The sequence below is a fragment of the Sus scrofa genome, chromosome 9 (genome assembly GCF_054392235.1).
Source record: "Sus scrofa isolate SSC_HxYL_T2T_F1_AM1 chromosome 9, Sscrofa_HxYL_maternal_Yorkshire_Landrace_v2.0, whole genome shotgun sequence".
NCBI lineage: Eukaryota > Metazoa > Chordata > Mammalia > Artiodactyla > Suidae > Sus > Sus scrofa.
In genome coordinates, this window is record NC_139391.1 from 3,906,867 (window position 1) to 3,920,328 (window position 13,462).

A 13,462-nucleotide genomic window follows, 5' to 3' on the forward strand; every position below is an offset into this window, starting at 1 on the left:
GCTGTCTTTAGGAGACAAAACGGAGTTCCCCATAGCTGGCACACGCATGTGCCTACAAGACAAATGCAAATATACCCACACAGAACAAAATCTGATTCCTGCAGGAGAAAGTCAAAACGGTGACATCTAACAGTTTCCTCCACTATTTTTTCAAATGCAACTTCCTCTTTTTAACAGTAAGGAACATGCCCATGGAAACATAGGGACTCGTGGTTGCACTTGACGTGGCAATTCACCTGGAGAAGGCAAGACCAAAAATAGCCCTTGGAATAAGCTGAATTTGCCTCCTTGAATGGAAAAGCCTCTTCCCTCTCCTTTCTCTCTCTCTTTTCCCTTCTGCTTGGAACGTCTACTAATTAACTCAAAGTCTTAGGCAAAGTTGGCTGTGTTGGGATACCGAGGGCATGACAAGGGTTAACTGCATGCTTTCCCCCAGGCATCTATTTGCTCTCTCAGGGTCAGAAGTCTGGAAAAGAAGTTATCAGGCAAGATTTCTCTAATGCGTATATAAAAAGAGCAAGTTTTGAACTTTCAGACGCGTTTTACCTCAACCAGTGTTCTCTGGAGTCTAAAGGATATCGTAGCCACAGAGTTTAAGTTGAATTTCTCCTTATTCATACATGTATCACTACAGGTTGACCAGTTTGCCACGGTTTTTCACAAGGGGCTATCCGACGGACTTGAAGAGGAAGTGATTCCCACATTTCCTTGAAGTCCAGTCTACATGCACATGGGAAGAAACCCAGAATCCTCACCAGCAGATGGAAGCCTCAAGCCCGAAAAGCAGAGTCGGACAGCACAAGGCTCAGATTGGCTTCCAAGTCCCTCTAAGCCCGGGACCGCAGCCCAAATGGTACCTTACAGATCAGGTGGAATGTCAGAAGCAAACAAACAAACAAATGCCCACATGGGACCAAGAGTTGCCCAGACAGAGCCATGTCCCAGCGGCCCCAGAGTGCACACTGGCGGACTTACCCAGATGCCGACAGAGCTGCTGCAAGGTTTCAGACACTGTTTTCCTCCTGCCCTCAAATAATCACCCAGAGGGGGATGTAGGGCTCATGTGGGTGGGAGGAAGAAAGGTGCATCCCTGAGGCCAAGGGGGCCTTGGCAGCTGCTAGGGTGGTCTCTCCTCCGCCTGCCATCCCCACGCTGGAGTTCTTACTTCCCGCATGGCAGAGTGGGCATGACTAGGGCATGGCCTTTCCCCAAGTGTCCCAGGCCGTCTGGCCTCTGAAGGAGGCCTCCAACCCTCTGCCTTCCTGAAAGAGGCTGGCTGCGAGGAGGACGAACTTGGAGCATCTGATCAAGCCGGGGGACCCCTGTGGGGGCCTCCTGACCACAAGCAAGATCCAGGACAAGCCCCCAAATTCTGGAGCCTAAAAGTGGCCTCTGTACCCCAGCCCCAGTTAGGTCTCAGAGACAGAGTTGTGGGTGAAACAGAAAGAAGAGCTTTACTGCTTTCCCGGGCAAGAGAGGCCACCACAGGCTAATGCCTCCAAGCTGTGTCCTCCTTGAGCGGGACCAGCAAGGGGTCTTCCAGGGTTAGACTGAAAGACAGGGTGAAAGACTAAGGCGTCGCTGTTATTCTCCCTCCTCGGAGCATTTCCGAGTCCTCACGCCCAGCGTCTCAAGTCCTCAAGGCATTCACAAAGCAACCATGGAACATGCTTGGCTAGGCCTTTGTAAAGGGGGAAAAATTCTAACTGATTCTATAATATTTTGAAGTCTGGAATGGGAACGTTTTTCACAATGAGCGTTTTAGTCCTGGTCAGGTGAAGAATGGAGAAGGCCATTGCAAAGCACAAACAAGAATGCGGACCAGACACAGAAAAGGTAAGGGAGGTGAAAAGAGAGCAATGAGGAGACGCAGGTGTCATAGTTCACGTCCGTTTCCCTTGGGATCAATACACATCTCAACAAACATCAACACCTTCCTCCTTTTGTGTAAACCCTTGCTTGAAACCCAAGGATTTCAGATAGGACCATCACCGTTGCTTTATTTTAACCTTGAGGCGGTGCCACAGATTCATTATAGGAAGCAAAAAGCTTCAGAGTGACCACTTTTCTGTTCTTCTCCATTAGGCACTCATTAGATGTCCTATTGGGCAGGTATCTGGAGACATCAAAATGTGAGTATCTTCTTTGAGTTAGTTGTCCTTGACTTTCAGCTTAAGAACCTTATACAAGCCGTGTCTGAGCTCCTTGTTCTTGAGTGCATAGACCACGGGGTTGAGGGCAGGAGGAATGACATTGTGGAGCACATTGAGTAGGACTGGGATGAGGGGAACCGTCATTGCTGCACTGTGGGTGACGGAAATGACAACGATGACTGTGTAGAAGAACAGGATTAGGATGAGGTGGGACGTGCAGGTGCTTAGGGCCTTGGATGCAGCTTCGGCTGAGTTCAGCTTCAGCACAGAGTGAAGTATCAAAGCATATGACAACATAATCAAACCCAAGTCACTTCCCATGAGTGTCCAAGCCAGAAGGAGCTGGTACATGCTGCTGATGGTCCTGTCATCACAGGCGAGGCGGGTGACTCCACGATTCGAGCACAGACAGTGCTCAATTTCGTTTCTGGAGCAGTATTGTCTCTGGGCAGCCAACACAGGCACTGGGATGGTAAGTAAGCAGCTTCTCAGTGCCATGAACACCGTTGCTTTGACCACAAAAGATCGTGTAACTATGGATGTATAGTGTAGTGGTCGACAAATGGCTACATATCTATCCATAGCCATGCAGACAAAGACGCCCGACTCCATGCCTACAAAGCAATGGATGACATACATCTGCAGAAAGCACTCGGGGAGACTGATGGCCTTGGCATCAAACCACAAGATGGCCAAAATCTTGGGCATGATGGTGGTGGCCAGGCCCATGTCTACCACCGCCAGGATGCCCAGGAAGTGGTACATGGGCTGGTGCAGGGTTGCCTCGTGATTGATGATGATCAGGATAAGGATGTTGGCACTGAGAGCTAAGAGGTAGAGCCACGCCAGGGGCAGAGAGAGCCAGTGCTGCCAGGTGTGAATGCCTGGGAAACCCATCAGAACGAACTCAGAGACCTGGCCCTTCGAGCTGTTGGCACCGCTGAGCTCCTGGAACATCTTCACCAAGAGGAAAAACATTCAGGGTGAGGACTCTGAATACTCTCCCTGACGTTGCCTGTTTCCTGGTCTTGAAGGAGAGGAGTGCTCATCCTTGCAGTTCTCATCTTACCATGACCATTTCCTGGACTCTTCTAATGAAACAGAACCTGGGATAACGCAGTTTGCGCGTTAGCTGTGCTAATTATCACAAAAACTCCATAAGCAGGTCATGTTGAAACCATGCTCCAGACCATAGCTCTTTGAGTTTTTAACCACAAGTTCTTTCCTTTAGCCCCTCCGTCCTGCCTGGCCCCCAAGTCTTAAAAGGCTGACTCAGGAGTTAACTATTAGGAAATACAGGTAGAGCTAACAACGGGTTAATGCAGCCTTCATTTTGTCATGTCCTGCCTTGGCCCCCTACCTTCCTACTCAGATGTACCTTCTAGTTAGAGTTCGATGGCACCTGATGTCTGGGGTCCCCCAATGACCTCTTCCTGGCTCAACTGCTTTCTTTTCCTAATGGTTACTTTCTACTTAGAGCTGTGTCCCTCCCAGCGCTGCCTTTTGTCATTGAACCCCTCCCTGACACCCCTTCCCTACAAGTGAGCTTCATTCCAGAGAGAAGGTCAGGAAGCGATACTCCCACAGACAACCAGAAGCCCTCCCCGGACCGACTGGCCCCAGAGTTGACGACTCTGAAATGAGCTGTGGATGAAAACTACGACAGACACCACGGTCAGTAACCCTGTCTTCTGAGCTCACCCTCTGTCCCTCTCTGCTTTCTCTTTGCAAGAGAGGACATGGCTCTGAGGTACGAGCCTGCTGTGTCCTCCTCTGCCTCGCAAAGCAACAAGCCTGTCCTTTCTCTTCCTCAAAGAACTCGGTCTCTGAGACTTAATTGGTGCCGGTGTACAGAGCCTGCATTTGTGGCGACAACGTTACATGCACGTTGTCAAAATTAAGATACAGAGTATCAAGGAACGTCAGAACCTTGGTCGTTATCTTCCACCGGGTACCACATTGGGGCTGGACAAGAGGAAAGCCCTCTGATGCCAGAGCCTGCTTCTTAAGTTTGACATTGCTACCAATGCATAGACTCAGAGCAGTAGCTTTTCTGTCCGAAAATAGTTTAGTAACATATTAGTTGATAGAACATCAGAAAACCTCTTTTCATCAAAGACCTTGGGAATTTGACGATACTCATAAATATGAGTTAATTTTCATAAAACTCTGGGTTATGTTAGCGTAGTCAGCATAACTTATGTTCTCCAGTGAGGAAACTATAAAATGTCTAAAAAATGCGCATGAACAGTCTAAAGACAAACTGCGCCAACAGAGAACAAGAGTAGTTGATAGATCTCAGTATTCTGAGTCCAGTTGATTCTGGCTTTGAGTCAGTTTCCCCTACGTGGACATACGTTTGCTTCTTGGAACAGTCCAGACAGTCACCTCGTCATCAGTACAGAAGACATGAAATCAAAACACACTGAGTCTGAGATCGCTGTTATGACGGAAGGCCCGCTATAGCTCTCATATTGTACATAGGTACACCTGATGTAAACATCAACACCTGAACTTGAAAACCGAAGGCATAGTTTTATGATCTCTTTCTACCAGAAACATGCTGTTTACTTTCTTTTCTCTGCAAGCCCTAAATAGTAAGTACACCACACAAAGCCACAACACTTGAACATTCTGTGGTTCAAAATTCTGGTATGCAGAGGGGGGCAATGCTGATGCACACCTGGCGACTCTTTTAACCTTCAACCATGAACTCGTCGTGGCTATCGCTTCACTCTTCTCGTCGTGGGGGTGACTTACACTTAACACTCAGTACAACCTAACCAAAGTCTCCTACTTGCTTAGGAAAATAAGTAGGTATTTATAATAAGCCTGGAAAACCAAAGTGTGTTCATTGCAACTGGACACCTGGGGAATTGAACTTTTTTCCATGAAAACCCACTCTTCCTTAATCCTTCTGCCTCCAGATAGGGAGAGGGAATCCAATCTTAAGTCATGCAAATAGTCAATTCACGTACTTCCAAATACAATCCCCATGTATTCTCTGTCTACAGAATGAGAAAAGGCTCATCTCCACTCCCCTATTGTGTTTCCTTTAGTACCTTTGTCTCTGGATGGCAGACCTGTGAGCTGAAGGCCACCTGCTCCAGCTGTGCCGGATCCTGATGAAGAAAGTACGACTCTGCAGGATATGTACATTTGCAGTCTTGGGCTACTACGTCTCCTGATGTTTGTCCTGGTGAACGAAATAGCTTTAACATGTGTTCTCTGTCCCCAGGCGAGTATCACAAAACACCAGAGATGCTGGTGCTGGTCTGGGAATTAAGCGGCCCCCTAGTGGAGGAGGAAGAGTGGAAAGTCCCATTTGCAGCCTCTCACCTACTGGACGAAGGAGAGACGCAATTTATCTGTGTGTTTCGATATCTCTGTGCTTGCGTGAGAGTGATACACACGAGGCAGTGAGAGTGAACCCAATTGCCTTTGAATGAGTATGAAGGACGTTAATGTTTCTTAAGGTGGTTTGTCTCTTTCCTGGTGGGAACAAAGGCTGTGTGGGACACACCTGGAAAGCACTGACGGTGTTTCAGAAGGTTTTAGTTTCACTCACACACGTCCACACGTCATTTGACTCGCCAACATTTTCGTTCACGTGAGCATGGGGACGAACGTGGTGGCTTTGTGGGAGTTTGCCAGCAGTTCGGATGTACTTGTACAAATATTAAGCTGGGGGTATTTAGAAGAGATGCCTAAGTGTATATGGAGTAATGATGATGTGATGAGAGCAAAGAACCAATAAAACCCATGCTGATTCTAGTCTTGTAACCTGTAGCAAGATATTGAAAGCAGGACCTATAGTGTTCATTCGCTGGAAAAATACACATGATTTTGGAAGTAGATAAATTGCACCTTTGAAATTACGTAATGTGGAGGTAACTGCTGATACATTTCTTGGTATAAACTTCCTACATATGATTTTGGACAAAAATGGGGGCAGTGCCATATTGAAACATAAATGTTCTCATTATAAAAGACCTTCACAGGTAAGTGATTCAAGGGGTGATTATTCAGCAATATCATGATTTAATAAATGTGCATAATATGTAGTTACACAATCCATTGCAGCACGTTCCTAATACGTGTGTGTGTACACGTGACCAGAGAGAAAGAAGATTTTTAGCACACCGCTCTTTACACTGTATCAGTTGTTATTAAAGCAAAATTCTCTTGCCATAGAATAATTATTTAAATCACTAAAAAGGTATAATTGAGGCGTTCCCCTCGTGGCTCATTGGTTAACAAACCAGATGAGTAGCCATGAGGATGTGGGTTTGATCCCTGGCCTTGCTCAGTGAGTTAGGGACCTGGCACTGCTGTGAGCTCGGGTGTAGGTCACAGATGCACTTTGGATCCTGTGGTGCTGTGGCTGTGGCATAAGCTTGCGGCTACAGCTCCGATTTGACCCCTAGCCTGGGCACCTCCATAGGCCACAGGTACAGCCCTAAAAAAGACCAAAAAATGTGTCACTGAGTGCCTGTTATTTCATTCAAAACGTTGTGCAACCATTCGCACGATGTAACAGCAGGGCACTTCCATTGCTTAAAAAGAAACCCTCCACAACTGTTACTCAGTCACCACGTATTGACCTGCCCCTCCAGCCCCTGCCAACAACGAAGTTGGGTTTTGATTCCACGGATCACCTATTCGGGAGAGTTCAAGTATTTGAACCCGCAGCCTCTGGTGTCTTGGGCCTATGGCACATGGGGTCCTGAGAGCGAGATGGCCTCATTGGTGTAAAGTGATCAAGCTGACTAAAGGAGCCATTAGAAAGGCTGTTTCTAGGTGTCTACAGAAGGGAAAAGAGAGCTGCATCAAGGCCTCATTCCTAAGTTGCTGACTGAAAGAATATGCGCAACCTGAGAGTTGAGAGTTCACTTTTATTTGGGGCAGAAGGAAGCCCTAAGTCCAGGAGGCAGCATCTCCAGCTACCCTGAGGAAACCGCTCTAAGGAAGCGAGGGAGGGGCTGGGATATGGAGGCCTTTAGCGAGGAAGGGCAGGTAGACACCCAATGGTCACACACACACAGTGGCCAGGTGCTTTTAGCAATGGACCTAAGACAGGCGAAACACGCCGTGAGTGGTTATCCTCATGGATCAAATCTCCCCCAGGTAACTCTTTTTCCTTCTGAACATCAGGGCAAAGTGTGGCTGACACAGTCACTTTCACAAACCCAGACTCCAATGAATAGACCTAGAATTTAATGCCATTGAAACAATTTCGTTTTTTAAAAAATTATCCTCATATCCATTAAACAGAGTTAAACAAAGACTAATTCATTTTCAAAATAGGTTTGGCCCGTTGACCCTATAGGCTTTGTCACACCAACTCCGCAGTAATTCTTCAAAACGATTCTCAGACTATTCTCCCCCAAAGACTCTCAAGGTCAAGAAGCCACACCTAGTGGTTGACATTAGATTTTGCCTGGGCAGACGTTTTCCTTGTAGAGGTGGCCCACGTATCTGGAGATTCCCGTACAAGTCAGGAGACAGTCTTTCAAGTCCCTGATGAAGCTGCTCGGAACCCAGTGGTTTCCGGTTTCTGGAGCGACTAGGCAGAGAGAAAAGAAAAGTCTTCTATTTCCACCCACACGTGTGAATTCTCAACTTGCTATAAGTCATAGACGCCTTGAGGGGAATAGACTCTCTGCAGCTGAAAAGCATAGATTAAAACCAGTAATAGGCCAGACCAAGAATTGAGTTCATATTGAGCAGTGTATGGACTCTCCCCTAAGTGAGTTCTGTTCGGAGTCCAGTTTGTAACCACTTCCCTTTTTCCTGGGAGGGCATCAGCCCAACAGCCAAGGAACGTTTTAACCCGTCCGATAAAGACGAGGTTTGCCGGGAGCCAGGAAAAGCCAAGGGGCCTTCTTGGATTTTTCCTGGCCCTCACTGCTTCTTTATAGCTGTCGGTGACCCACTCTAAGTTTTCTGGTTTGGGAGGAGACTGGGACCATGTCACAAGGACGTCAGGATGGCACCGGTCTGACAAGGAGGGGTCGACTGGTTTTCCTTCTTTTGTGCAAGTGGAGTGGACTTTATCTGCATGTGGTATAATCTTGAACTCTCCTGCGGTTGTTACCTTTTACTTGATAATGCTCTGCCTGTAATAAAAGCTGTCCAAAACATCCAGGTGACTTTTTCAAATTGTTCTGAAATGCTTCGGTGGCCCTCTGAGTTACCTCAGAATTCGCTGGAGAAGAAATTTAATTAGAACTTGACACTTGGGAAGTTTGTTAAAAATATCAAAACATGTATGAAATTTGGTCACATTGTGGAATGATACACTCACATAATCAAAGTCATGAAGGATTTGAAAGCAAGTAGGAATCACCCAACGATGAAGAAATTCACACAGTTTGCTCCCAGAGACAGCATGTTCCAAGAAAACTTGCTTCTCGTGACCGAGAGGTCAACACACAACCAAATTTCAATCTTTGTGTCTCCTATTACGGACAAGCATATATTTTATTGGTTTTACACACTGAAATGCTTCCTTGACTAGTTTGGTCGTTTTAAGCACATATTACAATTTTTACCTTTAAAAAATGTAAGCTTTAGTGAAAGCCAAGAAGAAAGCAACTGCAAACTTGATGTGATATTGGCATCCTCCGATTAGCAAACTTCAGAACATAGTCCATAATCTCTCACAACGGGCATTTTCCCAAACCAAATGTCTCCTTTATGAGGTACAGATGCATATTCAATAAACAGACGTCTTTAGCTTCCCTCTTGCTAGAAAACAAAGGTAGACAAGCTGGAATCTGTGCAGCAGTCAGTGTCCAGCCTTTCATCTCCTACGTGACCCAGACCTTTGCTGAGTCTTCATCACCTGCTCATTGAGTAGAAGTGTAGCATTTCAAGTTACCACAAATCTGGAAAAACGGATTAAGGTCGATATTTTTCAAACACAATTATTTTATTTTAACGTGTTCATTGAAGAGTTTCCTCTCATTGATCTCCATTTCATTACTCTACAACGTCATTACACCAAATCAATGTCCTGGCAGACAAATGCGGTGACAGATGTGGTATGAACTTCCTGACTCTCAGTAAACTTAGGTACAGCAAAAGTATTATACTTAACCCTGATGACTCTAAAAACATGTCTGTATTAAGAAAAATGTGCTTCAGCAACAAACTTGGACTCACGTTAATACCAGACATTTACGCTAAGTACTTCCCAGATCATGGAAACCTTAAGTTCATTTAGCTTCGTTTCTCTTTTATTTAGAACTGCTTCTTTGTGTTTACTTGTCTTTAAGCCAAGGAGATAGAGCTCATTGTATCACAAAGGTACATTCAGAGACATACATATATTTCAGCAGAGAGAGAGCTTGGAGCTTATTTTAAAATTTGATCTAGGATGTATCATGCCCAGGCTGTCTTACAAAGGAAAGCCATCTTTCATACATTTCACTGGTTTGTAATTGCAAGTGGTTTCATTCTGAAGACTGCAGCTCAAGGGGCTGTCTTTAGGAGACAAAACGGAGTTCCCCATAGCTGGCACACGCATGTGCCTACAAGACAAATGCAAATATACCCACACAGAACAAAATCTGATTCCTGCAGGAGAAAGTCAAAACGGTGACATCTAACAGTTTCCTCCACTATTTTTTCAAATGCAACTTCCTCTTTTTAACAGTAAGGAACATGCCCATGGAAACATAGGGACTCGTGGTTGCACTTGACATGGCAATTCACCTGGAGAAGGCAAGACCAAAAATAGCCCTTGGAATAAGCTGAATTTGCCTCCTTGAATGGAAAAGCCTCTTCCCTCTCCTTTCTCTCTCTCTTTTCCCTTCTGCTTGGAACGTCTACTAATTAACTCAAAGTCTTAGGCAAAGTTGGCTGTGTTGGGATACCGAGGGCATGACAAGGGTTAACTGCATGCTTTCCCCCAGGCATCTATTTGCTCTCTCAGGGTCAGAAGTCTGGAAAAGAAGTTATCAGGCAAGATTTCTCTAATGCGTATATAAAAAGAGCAAGTTTTGAACTTTCAGACGCGTTTTACCTCAACCAGTGTTCTCTGGAGTCTAAAGGATATCGTAGCCACAGAGTTTAAGTTGAATTTCTCCTTATTCATACATGTATCACTACAGGTTGACCAGTTTGCCACGGTTTTTCACAAGGGGCTATCCAACGGAATGGAAGAGGAAGTGATTCCCACATTTCCTTGAAGTCCAGTCTACATGCACATGGGAAGAAACCCAGAATCCTCACCAGCAGATGGAAGCCTCAAGCCCGAAAAGCAGAGTCGGACAGCACAAGGCTCAGATTGGCTTCCAAGTCCCTCTAAGCCCGGGACCGCAGCCCAAATGGTACCTTACAGATCAGGTGGAATGTCAGAAGCAAACAAACAAACAAATGCCCACATGGGACCAAGAGTTGCCCAGACAGAGCCATGTCCCAGCGGCCCCAGAGTGCACACTGGCGGACTTACCCAGATGCCGACAGAGCTGCTGCAAGGTTTCAGACACTGTTTTCCTCCTGCCCTCAAATAATCACCCAGAGGGGGATGTAGGGCTCATGTGGGTGGGAGGAAGAAAGGTGCATCCCTGAGGCCAAGGGGGCCTTGGCAGCTGCTAGGGTGGTCTCTCCTCCGCCTGCCATCCCCACGCTGGAGTTCTTACTTCCCGCATGGCAGAGTGGGCATGACTAGGGCATGGCCTTTCCCCAAGTGTCCCAGGCCCTCCGGCCTCTGAAGGAGGCCTCCAACCCTCTGCCTTCCTGAAAGAGGCTGGCTGCGAGGAGGACGAACTTGGAGCATCTGATCAAGCCGGGGGACCCCTGTGGGGGCCTCCTGACCACAAGCAAGATCCAGGACAAGCCCCCAAATTCTGGAGCCTAAAAGTGGCCTCTGTACCCCAGCCCCAGTTAGGTCTCAGAGACAGAGTTGTGGGTGAAACAGAAAGAAGAGCTTTACTGCTTTCCCGGGCAAGAGAGGCCACCACAGGCTAATGCCTCCAAGCTGTGTCCTCCTTGAGCGGGACCAGCAAGGGGTCTTCCAGGGTTAGACTGAAAGACAGGGTGAAAGACTAAGGCGTCGCTGTTATTCTCCCTCCTCGGAGCATTTCCGAGTCCTCACGCCCAGCGTCTCAAGTCCTCAAGGCATTCACAAAGCAACCATGGAACATGCTTGGCTAGGCCTTTGTAAAGGGGGAAAAATTCTAACTGATTCTATAATATTTTGAAGTCTGGAATGGGAACGTTTTTCACAATGAGCGTTTTAGTCCTGGTCAGGTGAAGAATGGAGAAGGCCATTGCAAAGCACAAACAAGAATGCGGACCAGACACAGAAAAGGTAAGGGAGGTGAAAAGAGAGCAATGAGGAGACGCAGGTGTCATAGTTCACGTCCGTTTCCCTTGGGATCAATACACATCTCAACAAACATCAACACCTTCCTCCTTTTGTGTAAACCCTTGCTTGAAACCCAAGGATTTCAGATAGGACCATCACCGTTGCTTTATTTTAACCTTGAGGCGGTGCCACAGATTCATTATAGGAAGCAAAAAGCTTCAGAGTGACCACTTTTCTGTTCTTCTCCATTAGGCACTCATTAGATGTCCTATTGGGCAGGTATCTGGAGACATCAAAATGTGAGTATCTTCTTTGAGTTAGTTGTCCTTGACTTTCAGCTTAAGAACCTTATACAAGCCGTGTCTGAGCTCCTTGTTCTTGAGTGCATAGACCACGGGGTTGAGGGCAGGAGGAATGACATTGTGGAGCACATTGAGTAGGACTGGGATGAGGGGAACCGTCATTGCTGCACTGTGGGTGACGGAAATGACAACGATGACTGTGTAGAAGAACAGGATTAGGATGAGGTGGGACGTGCAGGTGCTTAGGGCCTTGGATGCAGCTTCGGCTGAGTTCAGCTTCAGCACAGAGTGAAGTATCAAAGCATATGACAACATAATCAAACCCAAGTCACTTCCCATGAGTGTCCAAGCCAGAAGGAGCTGGTACATGCTGCTGATGGTCCTGTCATCACAGGCGAGGCGGGTGACTCCACGATTCGAGCACAGACAGTGCTCAATTTCGTTTCTGGAGCAGTATTGTCTCTGGGCAGCCAACACAGGCACTGGGATGGTAAGTAAGCAGCTTCTCAGTGCCATGAACACCGTTGCTTTGACCACAAAAGATCGTGTAACTATGGATGTATAGTGTAGTGGTCGACAAATGGCTACATATCTATCCATAGCCATGCAGACAAAGACGCCCGACTCCATGCCTACAAAGCAATGGATGACATACATCTGCAGAAAGCACTCGGGGAGACTGATGGCCTTGGCATCAAACCACAAGATGGCCAAAATCTTGGGCATGATGGTGGTGGCCAGGCCCATGTCTACCACCGCCAGGATGCCCAGGAAGTGGTACATGGGCTGGTGCAGGGTTGCCTCGTGATTGATGATGATCAGGATAAGGATGTTGGCACTGAGAGCTAAGAGGTAGAGCCACGCCAGGGGCAGAGAGAGCCAGTGCTGCCAGGTGTGAATGCCTGGGAAACCCATCAGAACGAACTCAGAGACCTGGCCCTTCGAGCTGTTGGCACCGCTGAGCTCCTGGAACATCTTCACCAAGAGGAAAAACATTCAGGGTGAGGACTCTGAATACTCTCCCTGACGTTGCCTGTTTCCTGGTCTTGAAGGAGAGGAGTGCTCATCCTTGCAGTTCTCATCTTACCATGACCATTTCCTGGACTCTTCTAATGAAACAGAACCTGGGATAACGCAGTTTGCGCGTTAGCTGTGCTAATTATCACAAAAACTCCATAAGCAGGTCATGTTGAAACCATGCTCCAGACCATAGCTCTTTGAGTTTTTAACCACAAGTTCTTTCCTTTAGCCCCTCCGTCCTGCCTGGCCCCCAAGTCTTAAAAGGCTGACTCAGGAGTTAACTATTAGGAAATACAGGTAGAGCTAACAACGGGTTAATGCAGCCTTCATTTTGTCATGTCCTGCCTTGGCCCCCTACCTTCCTACTCAGATGTACCTTCTAGTTAGAGTTAGATGGCACCTGATGTCTGGGTTCCCCCAATGACCTCTTCCTGGCTCAACTGCTTTCTTTTCCTAATGGTTACTTTCTACTTAGAGCTGTGTCCCTCCCAGTGCTGCCTTTTGTCATTGAACCCCTCCCTGACACCCCTTCCCTACAAGTGAGCTTCATTCCAGAGAGAAGGTCAGGAAGCGATACTCCCACAGACAACCAGAAGCCCTCCCCGGACCGACTGGCCCCAGAGTTGACGACTCTGAAATGAGCTGTGGATGAAAACTACGACAGACACCAC

The 13,462-nt window shown here is 47.0% G+C and overlaps 2 protein-coding genes across 2 annotated transcripts; both read right to left on the reverse strand.

The window, feature by feature from the left end:
* Positions 1 to 2,150: 2,150 nt before the first annotated feature.
* LOC146399669 (olfactory receptor 56B2-like) lies at positions 2,151 to 3,110 on the reverse strand. Its single transcript, XM_084978194.1, has one exon. The coding sequence runs from the start codon at positions 3,108 to 3,110 to the stop codon at positions 2,151 to 2,153; it is 960 nt and encodes a 319-aa protein (XP_084834320.1).
* An 8,676-nt stretch (positions 3,111 to 11,786) lies between these two features.
* On the reverse strand, positions 11,787 to 12,746 carry LOC146399670 (olfactory receptor 56B2-like). The gene has a single exon (XM_084978196.1). The coding sequence runs from the start codon at positions 12,744 to 12,746 to the stop codon at positions 11,787 to 11,789; it is 960 nt and encodes a 319-aa protein (XP_084834322.1).
* Between the last annotated feature and the right edge of the window lie 716 nt (positions 12,747 to 13,462).

What these genes read in the sequence shown, in the direction of transcription:
- LOC146399670 (XM_084978196.1), bottom strand. Translation starts at nt 12,746, where the DNA reads ATGTTCCAGGAGCTCAGCGGTGCCAACAGCTCGAAGGGCCAGGTCTCT.
- LOC146399669 (XM_084978194.1), bottom strand. Translation starts at nt 3,110, where the DNA reads ATGTTCCAGGAGCTCAGCGGTGCCAACAGCTCGAAGGGCCAGGTCTCT.